At 40.5% G+C, this 21,137-nt stretch overlaps 1 protein-coding gene across 3 annotated transcripts in view; it reads left to right on the plus strand.

Moving 5' to 3' along the window:
- The window catches only part of CLCN5 (chloride voltage-gated channel 5), a 162,014-nt gene extending 142,663 nt beyond the window's left edge, over nt 1-19,351 (plus strand). For all 3 annotated transcript variants that reach the window (XM_016943447.3, XM_016943446.4, XM_016943449.4), the window contains 8 exons: nt 726-848; nt 1,776-1,982; nt 6,106-6,186; nt 6,454-6,996; nt 8,824-9,010; nt 10,233-10,631; nt 10,787-11,003; nt 12,246-19,351. In XM_016943447.3, the coding sequence (XP_016798936.1) occupies nt 726-848; nt 1,776-1,982; nt 6,106-6,186; nt 6,454-6,996; nt 8,824-9,010; nt 10,233-10,631; nt 10,787-11,003; nt 12,246-12,336 (1,848 nt within the window). In that variant the 3' untranslated portion in view covers nt 12,337-19,351. The remainder of the gene's footprint in view (nt 1-725; nt 849-1,775; nt 1,983-6,105; nt 6,187-6,453; nt 6,997-8,823; nt 9,011-10,232; nt 10,632-10,786; nt 11,004-12,245) is intronic.
- Nucleotides 19,352-21,137: the final 1,786 nt, after the last annotated feature.

The following is a 21,137-nucleotide window of genomic DNA, read 5'->3' on the forward strand; positions in this document are numbered from 1 at the left end:
ATGTACAGTAGAGTTAATAATGCTGTATACTAAAAATTTGCTAAGAGTATATTTTAGATGCTCTTACCACACATACAAAGAAAGGTAACTATGGAAGGTGATATGCATGTAAGTTTATTTCAATGTAGTAACAATTTCGCTATATGTATATATATAAAACATCATGTTGTACACCTTAAATACATACAATAAAAAAATTTTTAAAAGCAAAGAAAAAAGCCAAACACCCAAAATTTTGTTACTATAAACTATGAGAATTTGACACCAAGGTAGGTAGCCAAAGGTGAATTTAGTGGAACTTTAGATCTGCTCTTCACTTCAGATGTGAAGCCAAGGTTCAGCCATTCCAAAGAAGCTGGGGGGTGCTCTTAAGACTCTTGGTAAAATGACATGGAATCATATATATTTGACTACAAAACCCATCAAAGCACTCATATAGAAAGAGAATTTTGTTTCATGGTTTTCCGTTTGCTCTTTTCCTTGTTCATCCTTAGAATCCATGGTAAATTTCCTTTGGGTGTAGCAAAGCATCTCATTTTCAGTACTAAGTGGCCTGACAGTGTTTCAGTAGTTGACAATTCAGAAAGAAAAGTCTTGAACAATTTAATCTCGGTGGTTTTTTTTTTTTTTGGACTTTTTTTCCTGAAAAAACATTACTCAGAAGAGCTGCATGTCTCACTGAAGCTGTCTAGGCTAAAACAAGCTTCTTTTTCCCCCTGTTCCAGGGAGCCTTTGCCTACATAGTCAATTATTTCATGTACGTCCTCTGGGCTCTCCTATTTGCCTTCCTTGCCGTATCTCTTGTCAAGGTGTTTGCGCCTTATGCCTGTGGCTCTGGAATCCCTGAGGTGAGTCTCTTAAAATGGTTTATAAATGGTTACAGTATGAATACTTTTTGGTTAAAATCTCTTAATATGTATTCCAGCACATACCACAATTTGATGAATGTTAAACAGGATCAGATCCTGAGGCCATCTAAGACCTAGGTCTTTCCACAAGTCCCTCTCAGCCTGGGCTACCAGGAAATTAAAGGGAGTTGATTCTTAGCCTCCTGAGGGTTCCTGTTGAGCCAGGCTCTGGAAAACTTCCCCTGTTCCCTATCCAAAAAGCTTCCAGAGTATATCCCAAGATTCTGACCTGAAAAAGCAGTGTTATTGTCAGCTTTTTCAGGGCAAAAGAAAGAAAATCATTTGGCACCTTTCCCACAATATGATTTTGGCTACATGGGATGGTTAAAACCCTGTTTCTAACTACTTTTGGCTTAGATTGCTTGACAGTGACTAAAGACACTGAGACTTAGGTTACCAGGATGACTTTGCCCTTCCCTGTTTCCTGACCAGGTAATAAGTCACAATTTTTTTTTTTTTTTAAGCCAGGGAATCAAGACTATACCTAACCTTTAAGGTTGTTTCAGGGACATTAGCCTTGTCCTCTCAAAACATGCCTCTTGGGCTACCACGTTGTAACATGAGGAAAACACCTATCCCTCCCTCTCCAGCTCCTCCTTCATATATGCACACTCTCATACTTACAATACATCCTTGCCCAGCTATCACTCCCCTCCCCCTAAAAAGAGGGGGAACATGAAAGCTTAAAGAACAGTTCTTGCTTTCTTGGGCTCCTGGGCTCCCTTCCAAACAGGGATCACTGTAGGTCAAGCATTTATATGTCACTTATTCAAAAGGTGCAGTTTCTATAATGAGGTCCAGATTTTTGCTTCTTAGCCTTGTTGACTTCCTTAGTCTATATTCAATCTTTCTGTGTTTAACCTGCAGATAAAAACTATCTTGAGTGGTTTCATTATTAGGGGCTATTTGGGTAAGTGGACTCTGGTTATCAAAACCATCACCTTGGTGCTGGCAGTGTCGTCTGGCTTGAGCCTGGGCAAAGAGGGCCCTCTAGTGCACGTGGCTTGCTGCTGTGGGAACATCCTGTGCCACTGCTTCAACAAATACAGGAAGAATGAAGCCAAGCGCAGAGAGGTAATAATGAATGGCCTTAATAGTCTCTTTTTGGTTGTGAGCATAAATGATACAATCTTAGGGGGTGAGAATTTGAGAGTTCTACCAATGTTAATGCAAACACCCTTTGACCTAGCAATTCCACTTGTAGGAATTTATCCTACAGATATCCTAGCATGTGTGTGCACAAAGGTGTATAAGGATAGTGCAGCGTCTGTCAACATAGTAAAAAACTGAAGCAACAAAAATGTCCATCAATAGGGAACTGATCTAATAAATACTATTCTGTTCATACTGTAGAATACTTTGCAACCATTAAATGAGATAACCTTTTATATATTGACTTGGAATTCTGGCTATGAAACACCATTAGATTTTAAAAGCCAGTTTCTGAGTAATGTATATAATATAATTCATATTTTTAAAAAGTGTACATGCACTTATTGATAGAAAATGTCTGGAAAGTGGTTTTACCCCAAACTGGTTTTACTTTTTTTTTTTTTGAGACAGGGTCTCACTCTGTCACCTAGACTGCAGTGCAGTGGCATGATGACGGCTCACTGCAGCCTCGACCTCCCTGGCTCAGATGATCCTCCCACCTCAGCCTCCCAAGTAGCTGAAACTACAGGCACGCACCACCAAACCCAGCTAATTTTTGTATTTTTTGTAGAGACGGGGTTTCACTATGTTGCCCAGGCTAGTCTCGAACTCCTGCGCTCAAGCAATCCTCCTCCCTCAGTCTCCCAAAGTGCTGGGATTACAGGCATGAGACACGATGCCTGGCTCACGCCAAACTGTTAAAAATGTTTATCTATGGTGAGTGGGAGAGTGAGGGGTAGTGAAGGAGAAGTAAGGATTTTAACTTTTTATTGTATGTAATTCTATTCAAGTATATATTGCTTCTCTTACAAAATAAGTTACAGAAAGAATAGATTTTAAAAGAAGTTGTTTATTGCTATGGAATAGTACATATAAGTGCAGTGTATGTTTCAGATGTCGGTTTTTTCACTTTCTATTTCTATCTAACACTATACTTGAATTAGTTTCTCTCTGTATTGGACCTCTCTCTACCTTTTGTTTCAGCCCAGCTAAATTAGTCCCGCCATGGCACCTCTGTAGTGGCTGTCATGTTTATGCAGTTGTTAATGTATGCTGTTTTGAGGAGGAAGGACTTTTTTTAAAAAAAGTTCCAAGTCATTGGTTTACTTTTTTCTTGCTATAATTAAGGGCCTAAGAGAATAATGGCTCTTGCTTTATTTTCTTTGAATTACAAAGAAGTCACATATGGAATGGGTCAAGACTAAGGTCATTTCACTTAAAAGGATTTTTCACAAAACAGGAACCTAATGATTTCTTATGAAAACCAAAAAAAAAAAAAAAATTAACCACAAGACCCAGAAGGAAACTCAAAGATATTGAGATTTCAAATATAGAATAAATTTTGTTGGTTCAAGGGAGAAAGGTCCTGGCACTGTTAGAAAGGAGAGGAAAGCTAGCAGGAGAGAAGATGGGGAAATATGAGTAGATTGTTTAACTACCTGTCATGCAGTAGAGGGACTTAAAGGTAGTGTTAAATTGGTGAGGTTGTTAAATGGGAATGACATTCAACAGAAGGGAAGAGTTGAGAAAACATTTTTTTTCTAGAAGGGCTTTATTAGAACAGTTATGAAATTTGAATGAGATTTATAGATCAAATAACAGTTATTAGTGTAAATTTCCTATTTTGATCATTGAACTGTGATTATGGAAGAGACTGTCTTTGCTTTTAGGACATAAAAGCATTTATATCCTACATGCACTGAAGCATTTCAGGGTACATGAGCCTTATATGTGCAACTGACTTTTCTGAGTGAAATTCCAATTCTTCAGAAAAAAATAGAATCATAAAACAAATGCAGTAATGGTAGCAATTACAGAAGCTACATGAAGATATATAGGACTTCTTTGTGCTATTCTTTCACCTTTTCTGTGTTTGAAATTTTTTTAAAAAAATATTATAATGGTTAAGAGTGAAGTGGTGACTGTTGCTGGTTTTGCATGGATGAAGGTGAATTTGAAACTACAGATTGCTGGGGACTTTCATTCTAAAAATTGGCATTTTTGTTCAAATAGTTTGTAATAAAATAAGAGGGGAATTTGATTTGGCTGTTTCTCTGTACAGATGCCATATATTTCTCCAGCTAGACTCATATGAATACAGTCATGTCTCAATGACAGGGATATGTTATGAAAAATGCATTGTTAGGAGATTTCGTCACTGTGCAAGCATTATAGATTGAAGTTACACAAACTTAGATGGTCTAGCCTACTACACACCTAGGCTTTATGATATAGCCTATGGCTCCTAGGCTACAAACATGTACAGCATGCGACTATACTGAATACTGTGAGCAATTGTAACACAATGGTAAATATTTGTGCATCTAAACATAGAAAAAGCACAGTAAAAATATAATATAATTTTATGGGGCCACCATGTTGTATGTGGTCCATCATTGACTGAAACGTTGTTACGTGGTGCGTGACAGTATTTGAATTGTTTTTTTTTTGTTTTTTTTTTTGGAGACAGGGTCTCAGTCTTTTGGCCAGGCTAGAATGCAGTAGTGTGATCTCAGTTCACTGCAACCTCCATCACCTGGGCTTGAGCAATTCTCCCACCTCAGACTCTCCAGTAGCTAAGACTACAGGCACATGCCATTATACCCAGCTGATTTTGTGAATTTTTTTGTAGAGACTGGGTTTTGCCATGTTGCCCAGGCCAGTGTTGAATTCCTGGGCTCAAGTGATCCTCCTGCCTCAGCCTCCCAAAGTGCTGGGATTACAGGCATGAGCCACCACAACCGGCTAGTATTTGAATCTTAAATTTACTTTCTACCACTTATTTAGACTTTCCAGTTATTTTTTCCTGTTGCTTTCATCATCAGCGGCAACCTTTTTTGTCTTATGGCCTTGTCAAAGTGGGCAGATGGTTGAGAGTAAAACAGACTTGAGAAAGAAGGGTGTAGACAGACTCCACTCTACAATATAAAATTAAAGCAAACTAGCCACCCCGATTCTTTCTGTCTCTTGATTCATCCTAAACATAGTCACTGAAATCCCCTTTCTCAAGTTGCATGTTGGCTGTCCTCATCTTTCTTAAATGAAAGCCATTGTAGCTAGGAATTTCAAAGCCCTTCCAGCTAGCGCCAGAGATTCCATTCTTTCCTCCCCATCATTTTCCTGAGCCATCCTACTCTTCCAGATAATCCTATATGCTTATTTTGCCAAGGACCTTTTTATTCTTCAAAACTCGTAATTTTGTTCAACTTTCTCTAAAATATTTCTTTACTTCTTCAAATCATCTCTCTCCATAGCAACCAGAATCCAATGAAAGGACTTGGTCCATCTATTAATTTTGGTTTGTTTGCCATTATTAGTGTTTGTCATGTACATTTTACATGTACACACACACCTACACAGAGGTGGAGGTCTCTAAGTATCACTATTCTTTCTCTCTTTATCACTTTTTCCCTTTGGCTCCTTCTTCCTCTCCCACTCTCTCCTAGTCCCTTTCCTTGCCATATCTTAAGTCTTCCCTTAAAAATCTAGTCACCTCCCTATTTCTGTGTCCATAGGTTATTGGGCATGGAGTAGGACACAGGGTACGAGAGACTCTAAATACCTATTGCATGAATACTTGCAGCTGCTGAATAACTGTGAACCAATTGTGACTTCAGTTTTATGTCATTAGAGCCTTCTTGAACATCTCATTTAAAAAGCATTCCTTTGCAAAGTTCCATATAAATAAATACATCACTGTAAGTACATCATTTAGATGGTGAACAAATAGGCCTAGAAATTCAAATGCAGTTACTGAATTGGGAGTATGGGAGATGCGGGGGGGTGGAGGCGGTGCATAATTTAGAATAAAACACATGGCTAAATGAATTACAAAGGAAAGGTCCTCTTACCTGGTCAAGCATGTGAACTATGCATGTGTATTCAAAATTCAGCATACAGTGTTTGAATTTTGTTTTTGATGATATGGAACATCTAGAGGTATTTTTAAATGTTCAGTAACTACTAACATTTCTTCTAAAAATGTGATTGAGTGATTGAGGAAAGCAGCATTATTCTGTCACTAATTCTGAGTTTTGGATTGTAGGTCTTGTCGGCTGCAGCAGCAGCTGGTGTATCTGTAGCCTTTGGAGCACCTATAGGTGGAGTATTATTCAGCCTTGAAGAGGTAACAACTTTTCATTGTACAGCATGTACATGCTTTTGTGTCAGGAATTTTGTACATTGCAGCGCAATAATTTTGTACATAATGTACAATATCTGTGTATATCCCAGTCCCTGAGTGCTCTCCCCAACTTGGTGCTTTACCATGTGACTAGAAATCCAGTCAGCAGTTTTCATCCATTAGTTGACTCTCATGCCTGCAGCACAACATTTCACCTGAAATAGTTTCTGCGTATTGACTGAGTTTGCTTTCTCACCTTCTTTCTTCTAGGTCAGCTACTATTTTCCCCTCAAAACATTGTGGCGTTCATTCTTTGCTGCCTTGGTGGCAGCATTCACTCTACGCTCCATCAATCCATTTGGGAACAGCCGCCTGGTACTATTTTATGTGGAGTTTCACACCCCATGGCATCTCTTTGAGCTCGTGCCATTCATTCTGCTGGGCATATTTGGTGGTCTGTGGGGAGCACTGTTTATCCGCACAAACATTGCCTGGTGTCGGAAGCGAAAGACCACCCAGTTGGGCAAGTATCCTGTTATAGAGGTACTCGTCGTGACAGCCATCACTGCCATCCTGGCTTTCCCCAATGAATACACTCGGATGAGCACAAGTGAGCTCATTTCTGAGCTGTTTAATGACTGTGGCCTTCTGGACTCCTCCAAGCTCTGTGATTATGAGAACCGTTTCAACACAAGCAAGGGGGGTGAACTGCCTGACAGACCGGCTGGCGTGGGAGTCTACAGTGCAATGTGGCAGCTGGCTTTAACACTCATACTGAAAATTGTCATTACTATATTCACCTTTGGCATGAAGGTGAGGAATTCTTTTGGGACTCAGTGGCTGCATGCGTAGCTGTGGGTTTTGGAGGGCAGAGCCCAGGTATCATACAATCCTGATAGCTCATATGGTGCTTTCAAATCCCCCTCACATTATTCCCCCACCCCCAAAGCCTCTTTTACCCCACACGTTCTCATAATTTGCTAGACACTTGTACCTCTATCTCAAATTGTCCAAGCCTTGAGTTGTCCAAATGCCAGCCTCAGTGATGAAATTTTAGGAAGAATGTTTGCTCCTTTTCTGTGGAAAACATATTTTGCCCCTCAAAAACGATGGTGAAGTATTTATTCCAGTACATTTCATATTAAAATGATATCTGACCAGCACAGTGTTACTCCTTATAGGGTGGCTTTAGAGTTTACCAATAAAGCACAATATTGATTGAACCAAAGAAGTTGCTGGGATTCGACCATTTTGACTGCTAAAATGGCAATTTCCTGTGGTTCAACCCAATATATAGCTAAATATAGTTTTTTACAGTGGTATCAATGTTCAGTTGTCAAGAAGTGGGATCCACTTCACAGGTGATCCTTAGTTAATATTTAAGCTATCAAAAGTGGACATCAGGCTGGCACGTTTTACTTTAGGTACCTGTTACCATTTCCACGTTTCAGAAGAAGCCAGAAAAGAAAATTTGTTAAGGTATTTTCCTCCTCCTTTCTAGGTTTTTGTTTGTTTCTTTCTTTTCTTTAGCACCCTAACTACCAAGTTATTTTCCTCTATTCTCTAGAGAAATGGAGATTCAAGCCAGAAGAGATAGCAACTCAGTTTAGGCATTATTGTAATCTCTAAGATGACGCCATCCATCCCCTCAATACAGGGAAGGGATGGAGACCCTGAGAAATTTTGCAGCGCTTCTTGAGTTAATTTTCACCTCATGCCTGCATTCTTTCACTTAAAGGGAATTTGTAAACCATCAGAACACCAGATTCAAATGCATTCCAAAATCAAACACAGGCTATTTTAAAAGAATCTGCTGTTTTGGTTATCCTTATCATCATTTCCCTCTCTCAGTACAGAATATTAAGAATTTACTATAGTATCCTAGGAGTCAAGAAAAAGAGTGGGGAGATAGATGAGCTTTCCTTTTTTGGTTAATCTTGTAACCATAGTCATGATCTCATTACAATTTTTTAATTGTTTAATCTTTCTTGATACTGTTACAAAATAGACTGAAACCTCATGTGCTATATCCTTTTTGTGTGAGCAATGGGCTAAGATTCAATATATGAGCATGGTTATGAGCATTCCATTTAAATCCCAGCACCAGTCTTTACTAAATCTTGACCTTGGGTGGGTTACTTAACCTCTCTGAACCTTAGGTTCTTTGGCATTTGGGAATAATAATGCCTGCCTCCTGGGGTTATAAAGAACCCATGAATCTTGCATGTAGAGCGTCCAGCATAGAACATGGTAGGTACTCAATAAAGGGTAGTCATTGTTGATAAGAATTCAAAATTGGTGGAAATGTCTGCATATATGAGAAACTCCATCTATTTTCCTTTTTCTTTGGGAAAGGCCCAATTTCTGCCTCCAGTTCTGTGTTGGTCTGGAGAGTTCAGGCTCTTGCCTGATGGACCCCGAATCAGGGTAAGCTTCTTTGCAGTCGTCCTTGCCTGCACGTCCCAGAGAACCTCTAGTCCCTGTAGTGTTACACAAATCTTTACAGCCACTTGCTAGCATAGTGCATAGTTAAATTGTCATCGGCCTGTTTGCTTTGCAGAGGGTCAGTCCTCCAGCCCTTACCATGTGCCAAGCAATCACATCATTTCTCACTAACCATCTATTGCTTTCTCTTTGCAGATCCCTTCTGGCCTCTTTATCCCTAGCATGGCTGTTGGTGCTATAGCAGGTCGACTTCTAGGAGTAGGAATGGAACAGCTGGCTTATTACCACCAGGAATGGACCGTCTTCAATAGCTGGTGTAGTCAGGGAGCTGATTGCATCACCCCCGGCCTTTATGCAATGGTTGGGGCTGCAGCCTGCTTAGGTGAGTAGTGTTTGCATTAATTTCAAGTTGCTACCCAGGTGACATACAACAGAAGAGTTTATTAAACACAGTTGACTGTAGGAGAATTTAAATGCCCATCCCTTTCCAGTTAGGTTTGCCATTTTCCAAGCACATTAAGAAAGCATCTGGTATACCGATGAGGAAACTAAAAAAATTAAAAATAAAAATCATAATAAGAAAAGGAATTCTACTCTCTCATACTGGGGAAATAATCAGAAATTTAGACAAAGATATCTGCACAAGAATATGTATCATAGTATAAGAGCAAAAAATTAGAATCAACCTAAATTTGCACTTGAGGGACTGGTTAAATGAATTATGGTACATCCATATGATGTTATACAATGCAGCCTTTAAATGTGATGTTAATATGTTTAACATCTTAAAATATGATGTTATATAAATTTGTAATAATATGCAGAATGTTCCCAACATAAAGTAGAGGGGGAAACATGGCAGAAAATTAAACATATAATGTGAGTTCACTCATTTAAAAACATATGTTTTTGCATAGAAAAAAACTTGAAAAAGTCATTCAGAATTTTTACTCTGCTTATTTATTGGCAGTCAGCTAATAGATAATGACTTTCTTTTATATTTTCTGGATTTTCCACAATGGCATGTATTTTCTAATTAGGGAAAAGAAGCAACAGAAAAATGAAAGAACAAAGAAACAAGAAGGCATCTTGGACTGGACATGGTAGCTCACACCTGTAATCCTAGCTACTTAGGAGGCAGAGGTGGGAGGATCACTTGAGGTTAGGAGTTTGAGACCAGCCTGGGCAACATAGTGAAACCCCAATTCGACAAAAAATAAAAAGTTAGTTAGGTGTGGTGGCACATGCCTGTAGTCTCAGCTACTCAGGAGGTTGAGGTGGGAGGATCACTTAAGCCTGGAAGATGGCAGTTGCAGCTAGTAGTGATAATGCCAGTGCACTCTAGCCTGGGTGACAGAGCACAAAACCCGTCTCAAAAAAAGAAAGAGAGAGAAAAAAGAAAAACAGAAGGCTTCTTGTAGATGTTATTTTGAGAACTCTGAATCGTCTCCATTGTGACCTTGCTTTCTTGCAATCTCTGGGGTCTGCACAGTTGTAGGTGAGACCTCATTGTTTTTGGTAGGTCAGCTTTTCCTGGAAACGCCCATAATTGTAAGAATCCTGTATTTTGCCTACCTGAGTAGACTGTGTCTATTTCTTTGCAGGTGGGGTGACTCGGATGACTGTTTCTCTTGTTGTCATAATGTTTGAACTGACTGGTGGCTTAGAATACATCGTGCCTCTGATGGCTGCAGCCATGACAAGCAAGTGGGTGGCAGATGCTCTTGGGCGGGAGGGCATCTATGATGCCCACATCCGTCTCAATGGATACCCCTTTCTTGAAGCCAAAGAAGAGTTTGCTCATAAGACCCTGGCAATGGATGTGATGAAACCCCGGAGAAATGATCCTTTGTTGACTGTCCTTACTCAGGACAGTATGACTGTGGAAGATGTAGAGACCATAATCAGTGAAACCACTTACAGTGGCTTCCCAGTGGTGGTATCCCGGGAGTCCCAAAGACTTGTGGGCTTTGTCCTTCGAAGAGATCTCATTATTTCAATTGGTAAGGATTTCAGAAAGGGGATAGTGGAATCCACTGTGGAACTCAATAAATATGCATGAAATGGGGGAAGACAGGGAAGGGGGGACTGGTTAGGAGCCAGAAGGATAGAGCTAGCACGTCCGTCTTCAATTTGTTTTTTCCTTCTGTTTGAATAGAAAATGCTCGAAAGAAACAGGATGGGGTTGTTAGCACTTCCATCATTTATTTCACGGAGCATTCTCCTCCATTGCCACCGTACACTCCACCCACTCTAAAGCTTCGGAACATCCTCGATCTCAGCCCCTTCACTGTGACTGACCTTACACCCATGGAGATCGTAGTGGATATTTTCCGAAAGCTGGGACTGCGGCAGTGCCTGGTTACACACAACGGGTAAGAAGTCTTGAGTGAAGTCAAATTGGATTGTGGGAGAAAGAGAATGCAGAGAGAGAAAGAAGTAGAAAGAAGTAGAACCCAGTTTAAATGAACATTAGCAGCACTTTTAGGACTTCTTGAAGCTCTGAGATGAAAGTGGATAGGTTTTTTTAAATCATAATTAATGTAAAGGGAGTTTGGGAAAGAACATGTGTTTGAGAGATGTGAACTGCTGGTTGCGTATTATAAATAACCCAGTTCCTCCCTGACAAAGGAAACACCTGTGTTTTGTGCATAGGCAGCACTGAAATTACAGTAGCATCAGGTAATAGTGCATTTGCTGGGTGTTTGTTCCCTACAATCTCCTTATTATTACTTGAGGATGAGAAAACCAAGTTTCAGTGAGGTGAGATTTATACAAAGTTCCCCAGCTAATAAATAGTAGAGAAAGGCTTTAAACACAAGTCTTCTGACTCCCAAGCCCATGGCTCTTTCCTTCCTGGTATAGTTCTTATCCAGTAAAGGGAACCCTTCTATTTTTATTGGAAAAGAAAGGAGGTTGAGGAGAGGGGTGGATTTTTTTCCCAAACATGCTATGTTAATCCAGCAATTATATAAGAATTTCACATCTGAAATTTCTAAATGGTGTAACAGATGCCTTGCAGGATTTAAATCAGTAAGGGGAGTTCCCTAACTGGTTCATTCAACATCTACTGAATCCCTGCTCCATGTAAGAAGGTACTCCACTGGATTCCAGGGAGACACAAAAATGAATAAGACCCTTCTGTGCCCTCAAGGAGCAGACAGTGTTTTAAGGAAGGCAAGAACCTAGCAGTGGTTATAGTACAATAGCAAAGAGGACAAGTGCCACTGAGGAGGCCTGCAAAGAATGTGCATGCTGTTGCTGTGAGGAGGGCAGAGTTCCTGCTGGCTCATAGAATCAGGGAAGGTGCTCTGGAATAGGGGCGTTTGAACTGGGCTGCAGTAGATAAGATTCAGGTATGTAGCGAAGAGTATTTAAACCAGAGGAAATCGCAGAGTCTGAGACCTAGAGGTAGAAACACTTGCATACATTTAGGAATCCACACATCATCCTATTTGCCTGGGGCACATGTCCTACTCCTGTGATCTCATACTGAAAGGGCAGCTAGTGATCAAAGACAAAGTTGAAAAGGACTGAGGAGGACAAGTATCACCTTTGGGAATGCTATTTTAACTACAGATTTATTTTTGTTTTTTTGTATTGTGTTTGTCTTTTAGGCGATTGCTTGGAATCATTACCAAAAAGGATGTGTTAAAGCATATAGCACAGATGGCGAACCAAGATCCTGATTCCATTCTCTTCAACTAGAATCATAGAGTTCTGGATGTAAAGCGGGAAGGACATTACAGACCATGGATATGTTTTATTAACTGGGTACCCAAAACACATTTTCCATATTTGGATGGTGAAGTCACATTAGTGTGTTGTCTCTTTCCTACAAGTTAACCAGTTGCACTACATAATCTCTGGAAATTAATTTTCTCTTTAGGAGAAATTATAGTTAGGCTTCCGTGATGTTACATTAGGAAGATATCATGAAAGAATAAATAAGATTGCTATGGTTTAATTATATTTGTTTTTTAAAAGATTTTTTTAACTTAAAAAGTAGTTAGCCAATATGCAATCACTGAAAACTATGCAAGAGAAATTCCCACCGTCCTGACCTATAACCTGTAGGAAACCGACGAAAAAGTCACTCTTTTGGGATCTAACTGTTGTTACTGGAAGACGAAGTGTAAACTAAGGGGCTTTGCTTTTCAAACCAGAGAAAGGAAAGCCAGAAGGAAAAGAGTAATGGTATTTTCTAGACTGTGAAGATTCAGTTCAAATGTTATCCTTGTTCCTGTTACAATATTTAGCATTATTAGTTTGTTATGTGTGTATGTTTATGTTAATTTTAATTTCTGATTATAAGACAATGCTGCTTTGGTTAATCTCTTCTAAATGAATTTAGAGAGATTGACTTTTATAGCTTGCTTGTTGCTGGTACTCTTTTGAAGTGCACAAAGATAAGTTATAGAGCTTTCTCCTTGTCTGCAAAAACGGTAATTTTCCAGGTGGCATTTGTTAACTGGTAGACAAGGACTTTGCCGTGAATTTGTTAGTAGCAAGGAATGATTTCTTCCAGCTTCCTTGAAATGAATAATTAGTAAACTTCTAAGCAAAGTCAATGACTAGGAGTTTCACATGTTTGTGAGGTCCTAACTAATTCTCTTACCCAGATGCCACCTCCATGAATGATGGTGCTTTAGGCTTCTGGAATATGTAAAAACAGCAAAGGGAACCAAGTCTAGACTGCATACTGGTAAACCAGGGAAGACTCAGAACTGCATATGCATCCTCATGCATTCCTTTGTAAAGACCACCAGTACTAAAATAACTGGACACTCATTGTACCTCCCAGCGATAAGTATGTGTAACAGGCCAGTGTATTGTCCCCATGATCATGAATTAGGCTTGGGATGCTTCCAAATATATTCAAGGTGTTGGAACAGGATAGGCAGCTGTGACTCCCTCAAGAGTCCTTAGAATTCTAAATAAAATGCAGAGCCATCCTAAGACACAGGGGTATGGACAAGGCCTGGTGACACCAAAGGTGCTTGTATCCAATTGAAAAGGTGCCTGTCTCAATTTCATACCACCTTTATTGCAGTTAAAAAAAAATCACACTCTGGGGACACTTGGTGGAATTACAGAGCCACCATCATCATTCCAACCACTATTTCATTTTCTGTAGTTTTACCTGTGTGCAATTACTCCCCCTCCATTCTGTTCCACTTCTTACTCCTTAGTACCAAATCCTCTGTTTGGGATTGAGCGCTGCTCCTGGTTAATCATTCCTACTACAAAAAAAAATAACTCCCAGGGCTAGTTAAATTGTAAACCAAGGCTCAGCAGTCTCACAACACATGGACCAGAGGTGACACACAGCCATTTTCTTTGCCATGTGGCCCAGTTGCTGCTGCTGTGCCTCCATTTCCACACTGGATGCCTACGGCAGTGAGATCTCACTGCCGGGGTAAGAGTTCAGCCTGGATCATTTTATAGCTCTGTTCCTAGCACTTCTCATCATCCTTCCAGCCCAGAATCAGCGGTCATTCTGCATATTCCCACCAACCCTCTACCCCCAAACACTTCAGTGTACCTCATTTTAGGAGTTGCTGATCCCTGATTCTAGGACGTTTTTACCCATAGTTCTTGTCTTTCCAAAATCTGAAATTCTTTTTTTTGCTCAGAACTGGGTAGCCAAGGGTTATTTTATTTTTATCTTTAAAATAATCAAGGCAGTCGCTAGAGTTTCTCCTTGTGAATAGATCACTCTAGCATTTTAATGAAAAAGAAAAAAATCTTTCTGGGGTATGTTGTATCATAGTAATGGCTCAGTAACCACATATTTTGTCCTTTCCATGCCACTGATTCCTTCATATGAGACTATTTGGCTGACTACCCTGTATATTGTGTAGAAATCAAAGTTCTTATCTGTACATTTCTGGTCCAATACCTGTCTTATTAGTTGTCCTTCCCCACTAAAGTTTGCAAAACAGAAAATGTTACTATTTCTGGTATTTAATGACAATGAAAGGTTTGGTCATATTTCATAGTGCAGTAGCGATAAGGAGGGTGTCTCAAGTTTGCTTTTGTGTTTCTTCTAGGCTTTGTTCTTGATTTTAGACAGATGAGCCAGTGTTAAGGTGCTACTTCAGAGAATAAATTAGAGAAATCAGATAACACTGTGCCAAGGTATACTTTGTAGATGCTAAGCACCGATTGGCCCTCCAGAGAATGACAATATCCCTTTGATACCTCACTCCTGATCAATCTCATTCATTAACCTCAGCTTCTCAGGAATCCTTGTAGCTTGTATGCTAGAAGTAGCTATGGTATATGGTATCCACTATATGTCCAATCCTATGGTTTGGCTCAAAGGTTGGCTAATTGCAGCTAGAGCTCTCAACTGCTAGCTCAGCACCTTGACATTTGAAGTTTCTTGTCTTGAGGAGAAGGAAAATGTTCTTTCTGCCATTGCCACTTTAACAGTTGGACATGCTTAAGCAACAAATACAGCCAGTATAGGGAGGACTGTCAGTAGCATCAAATGGCCACATACCTCAATGGCAAAAGACTAGATGGTTTGTGATTTAAAAATTAATGAGTCGAGATGAGACTATTTTGGTATTAAATGAGAAAATTGCCTAACACAAGGGAAGGGTTTACAAAAGAATGCCAATTAGTGTTTCAACGGAGTTAGGATTTTCCAAGTAAGAGTAGCTGGTAGCCATCCAGCCATAAAAGGAACGAGAGTCTATAGATTTGTAAAAGTGAAACTGCTATATTTTGTATCTTCAAATCTTCAATATAAAGAATTTAAAGAACCTGAAACAGTTAATGCATGATTCGTTATATTGGAGGGAAAAAGCAGGGGACTGATAATACAAAATAATGGCAACTTTAAAGATCATTTCTACGTGGATGTTTGGTTAGAAACATATTCCAATGCTCTCCTCTTTCTCTGGCCACAGCATCCTGGCTCAGCCCAGCTGTGGAGTAGAGGTGGTAAGATCCACAGAACAGATATCCTCTGGTAGATAAGCTGACATTGATGATACTTTGAATTTGCCAGCTGGTGAAGCAAACGATTAATTTGTGATTGAACTGAAAAGCAGTTGAATTGTTTTGACACCAGAGGCTGAATCTAAACCCTTTACAGGAAGAGCAGAGCATACTATACATTTCTTAGCAGATCTTCAATTCTGTTTGAACATGATGAAGTAACCAGGGTTTAGTGAGATCTAAGGCCGTGAAGTAATTCACAACCAAGATCTTATGAACGCATTCAGATGTGAGGGGGGCAAATATGTTTTCAAAAACTTAGTGTGCAATAGAGTCCATTATAGAAATTAACCACTGCTATATGTTTTAAGTAGTTCAATCACCTGTTGTGGTTCAGTCTTGATTTTCGTTTATTTTGTTAGGTGATAAGTAGGAAGATGCACTTGTTATCCCACACTATCTCTTGTTTTGTTTTGTTTTGTTTTTAAATAATGAACAGTGCAATCTTTGAACTTGAGTTTTTAATAATGATAGCAAAGACAATGGTGAGAACCTGAAACAGCCAGCATATTTTATATTGCCAAAGTACTTACTGATGACTGACCACACTGTCTTGTGAGGAACTGGGTCCCCTGCACTGGATCAGAGCCAAATGCAAGCCACCCATCAGTTCAGAGGAAGCAGGAAAACATCTTTTGGGTGGTGCATAGAACATTGAGCTCTTAAAAACCCTGAGAAAAATTAGGAATTTAGAAAGTAAGTGGGAGGTAGAATATTGAGTCCTTTTTAAAAAAAAAGAATTGATGTCTAAATATGTGGTCTGAACTTAAGTGTCCTAAAACCTTGTGTGTTTTTTTTTTTTTTTTTTTGAGGAGTCATCTTGCTCTATCACCAGGCGGGAGTGCAGTGGCACAATCTCGGCTCACTGTAACCTCTGCCTCCTGCCTCCCGGGTCCAAGCAATTCCCCTGCCTCAGTCTCCCAAGTAGGTGGGACTACAGGCGCACACCACCATGCCCAGCTAACTTTTGTATTTTTAGTAGAGACGGGGTTTCACCATGTTGGCCAGGATGGTCTCGATCTCTTGACCTCGTGATCCACCCATCTCGGCCTCCCAAAGTGCTGGGATTATAGGTGTGAGCCACCGCACCCAGCCAAACCTTGATTTTTTTAGCCACCTCTGGGATTGCCTGGGTTCCCTTTGGAGAAGAAACTAAAAGTTATGGCCATAGAAAAAGCCCTGGTAAGAAAATATTTGAATGGTGTAAGATGGTGGAAGGAAAGCCATCCCACACCCCTACAACATATGTTCTGGCATTTATAAACTGCTTGATCGTGTGCCTCAAGGGGAGAAAAAGTCAAGCAATGCTTCAAAGGCCAGGCTTTCTAAGCAAATGAGTGGTTCAAAGCAGTGTTTGGCTCAAGGGCAGTCTGGTTTTATGGATAGGGCCGACCCAAGACATCTGCTCATGAAGAAATGTGGCATCTGTTGCCATTTCCTAAACTATAAGGTTTAGATAGATTGTCTTGAATTTTGATAGCAAATTTTTTTAAATTTATATTTTTGCCTCCTCGTACATCCTTATATATGGAAAAAAAAGTAAGAGTTCCTCAGATCAGAGCTCAGGAGCTGTGTCAATTTGAAGTTCAATCAGTGTAGTTGTCCTGGGGTGATCGCTGACTCTGCTCTGTTTCATATTTCAGTTGCTTGCTCCAAGGAGAGAATTTCTGAGAACAATGGGTGTTAGCAACTTTAAGTTACTCCCCAAACGTTTGCTGGCCACATTCTCATTTCTAAACATCTGGATCTGGGTAAAGGTTTGAATAGATGTAGGGAACAAAATTGGTTTTTCCATGGTGTAGTCTAATTTTGCCAAATCACCCAAGAAAGAAAGTATATGACGTGTGGAGTTTGCATTTCTTGGATGGGACCTATCGGGTCACCCAGCCCAGTCTTACAGTCATAAATTCCTACCTCTTAGTTCCTGCCAAAGGGCCTTCAGCCTCTGTGTGCACACTTATTGAATGAATGCTTTGCCTAAAGTTTGGCCTTTTGAAGAAAAACAGCATGTGATAATATAAAAATATGAGAGTTTAAAAAAAAAAAAGATCTCTGCCTCTCCTCTCTCTGCCTCGTCCCACCTTGCTGTCTGTCTCATTGTCTTTCTCTCCCCTCACCATGCGCTGAATTCAGATTTCTCTTTCTTTTATTATAGGCATGTTGTTTTGAATGTGGACTTTGTGGGAGGGAGAGGATTGTTCTGAGAACAGAAACTGGAAGATACGTCTGAGTTGATGGGACCAACAGGGCTTTCCTCCTCTGTGAGGGCCAAAGCCATTGATACTTGTCGGGGGTGATGAGGGCTTTAGCATCTCAAGGCAGACATATGAAGTATTTACTGCTAAACTATATTACTTACTAGTACAAATCTGTTGGAATTCAGGGGCAGTCTAAGATTTGGTGAGTGAAATGCCATCTGGCAAAATCGAGAAGAGGGTGTGGCCTGAGAGGGGAATGTTCAGCCTCACTGTCACATTAAGGGTACCTCAAAATACATGGTCCTTCCAGTGTGTTCCTTTTCCTTCCTCCATTTCACTTTGTCCCCTCTTCTTCCTTTCTCTCCCATTGTCCTGGCTTTTTAGCACTCAGCTTTTTTTTATAAGTATGTATTTACTTTTTATTATATATTTGGTCCTTTGGGACTTTGTGATGATTAAGAATTTATTCCATTCAGGATTTTAAAATGATGTGTTTAATATTTTGTTCTCTTAAACTGTCTTTTGAAGCTATGCTGCTAACCAGGTATAGGCCAGAAAGGAGGTGGCCCAGTCAGTACCTTGCTCACGTCAGCTAAGGGGGACAGTGATGTCATGTGGGTGACTCTTCTTCATTTGACCAAGGCCAGCCTCCTGTTCTTACCTCTGCCCATTCATTTCTGGCTATGGGAAAACTACCACCTGTTGAGTGAGCCAATGAGGCCAGGAAGATCAGAGGGGCTGGGTTCCGGCCCATGGGCCACTATTTGAATTTCTCTGTAGTAAGCTCTTTGTAGGGCTGGCTCCAACTGCAGTAGCCAAAGAAAACCTGTCTGACTCGACATTTTAATGCCTGAGAGTTGGTGAAAGTTCAGCTGAAGCTAATGTCTAGACATCAGCAGTAACTAGGCATCCAGAAAGTAGCTTCAACCAAAGCTAATAGAGCCCAAGTTTCCGCAGGAAGTTTGGTGCTGAGCTGTCCAGAGCAGTTGTTTATCTGAGTGTTGCTAGCCCTTAGCCATGCTTTCTTAGCTTTATTCTCGCCTGTTCCTAGGCATAGCCTGAACCAGAGCTATGGCTCACTGCTCGCTTTATTCTACTCCCTAGTCATGCGGAACAACATAGTCTAAAAAGGAAGATGTGGACTGGGGAGTTAGGAGACCTGATTTCTATTCCCTATGCTTCTACTAACTAGCCTCGAGATCTTAACCACTCTGTGCCTCAGTGTTCCCATCTGCAAAATGGGGATAGTGTTAATTGCCCTACCTACCTCACAGGGTTGTTGTGAGGATAAACTGAGACAATGAATTCAAAGCAAGTTGACAAGTAAGTGCTATGCAAATTGTAAGAAATGGAAACAATCATGTTAAAGGCAATGGAATGGACATTGGCAGAAGGGTTAATGGATTGTCCAGCCCTTTCTCTGTGTGGCTTAAACCCAGGTCGCCATTGCTTTATACATTTTCACTTAGCACAGATTTGTAATTATGCATGTAATAAAGCACAGCCTTATCCACCCTGGTGTCTGGTGTGTTTCTAAAGACCCTAAACTTGGTAGCTATTGATTTCTGATCAGAAAACCACAGGGGCAGAGTGGAAGGCTCAGGGGAGGGTAGCACAAAACACAACTGCAAATCCCTACTGGCAGGCCCACTGCTTAAAAAGATTTATTAAATAGTTATTTTCACATTTACAGACTCAGTAATACTCTTTACCATAAGGAGGCAAATGAGAGGCAGCTTGCGTTTTTGGAGATGTTCCAGATACCTGGATACCTCATTCATTATGGCTACTTAAATGTTCCTGTCTCATACATTGGTGATACTTTTCTGATGATGTGAGAATTGGCTGGGAGCTGTATTTTTCTCTCTCTTTGAGCTCTTAATGATGTAAGGTCGTGGGCTTTGACAGGCCTCTTGCCTACAGCTACTTTGTACAAGGAGGAGGATGGGTAATCAAAACGGTCCTCCCATGAATACTAGGATTCTTAGTACCCTCTTTATGGTGTATTGGGATTAAAATGTCTTCTGTACGAAATCCTCTGAAGTTACCCTGTAGATTAAAGTGGGGTGAGGTATGGGGAGGTTGCTGTATCTGTGGACATTTTCATGCCTTGCTGGAACACGGAAAGCTACACTTTGAAGTACAGCTTTCCTACTTTCTCACTCTATTTTTCCTGTGTCTCACTCCCCCACTCACTCCTGCTCTCTGTTAGCCAGGCAGTACTAGGAAGACAGTGTACCATGTGTCCAAGTTTTACTTTAAGAATTTCCCTAGTTGACATTTGATCACACCTGCACTGGTGTTGACTTGATTTCTTGTTGCTACTGAGAACTTTAATGCTTTTGGCCTAGTTGGTATCATTTCAGGAAGGACACCTCTGTGTGAAAATGACTCCCTCATAAGCCTAAAATCCCACAAGATTTCAGTTATTGATGTTATTTATCATTTTACCGTACCCCTTCCACACTACCGTCATTCCTGCCTCTAATCTCTATACCTTTTAAGAAATAGCATTACATCTGTTACCAGCTATCAACAACTTGCTGTGAATCAGAGTGTCATGTCTAGTCACTGTAGAGCTCAGATAAAAGGTGCTTTGATGGAGTATGAAGTACAGACCTATCCATCATCTCTTACAGGAGCAGCCCAGAGAAAAAGCTGGAAATAACCACCAGATGTCAGTGCAATCATTAAAATACTGATGTGGCTGAGGTCTGGCCGGAGGGGAACTGTGAGGGGTAGGCAGGGCAGGAAGCATTAATTCATACATGTAGCTCGGTGCTGGGAATGCAAAATTCAATCACATGAGTATTTCTTCCTTTATCAGACATTCTCTTAATGTATATAATACACTTTATGCTTTTCTTATTGTTTTTAAAGAAATCAATCACAAGGCAGTCCCTGCCTGTAAGGAGCTTACTGTCCTGGTAGCTGAAAGTTGTAGTTTCTTTTTCTAAGCAATGTCCCAGGTGAAAACATTGAGGAAAGAAGGGCTCTAATTCCTCCCTCAGTAGGGGTGGCCATATCATTTGCTGTATGACTGGGGCACTTTTGACAGCGGGAGGGACAACAGGCATAAACTAGGACTCTCCCAGGGCAACCAAGAAGTGCGGTGGTTCTGTTCCTCAGGGATCTTCAGCTCCTGTCCTTTGGAGTCTAGCTCCAGGCCTCCCAAGCTCTTTTCCTAGCATCTCAGGCTCTGCCCTCCCCTTGAGCTCCCAAGGCCCCTCCCCTGGACTCTCTTTCCTCCCTCATAATAAGCACTCTCAACTGCCACTGGGTTGTGGGATAAGAGAAATG

The sequence above is a fragment of the Pan troglodytes genome, chromosome X (assembly GCF_028858775.2).
Source record: "Pan troglodytes isolate AG18354 chromosome X, NHGRI_mPanTro3-v2.0_pri, whole genome shotgun sequence".
Lineage (NCBI taxonomy): Eukaryota > Metazoa > Chordata > Mammalia > Primates > Hominidae > Pan > Pan troglodytes.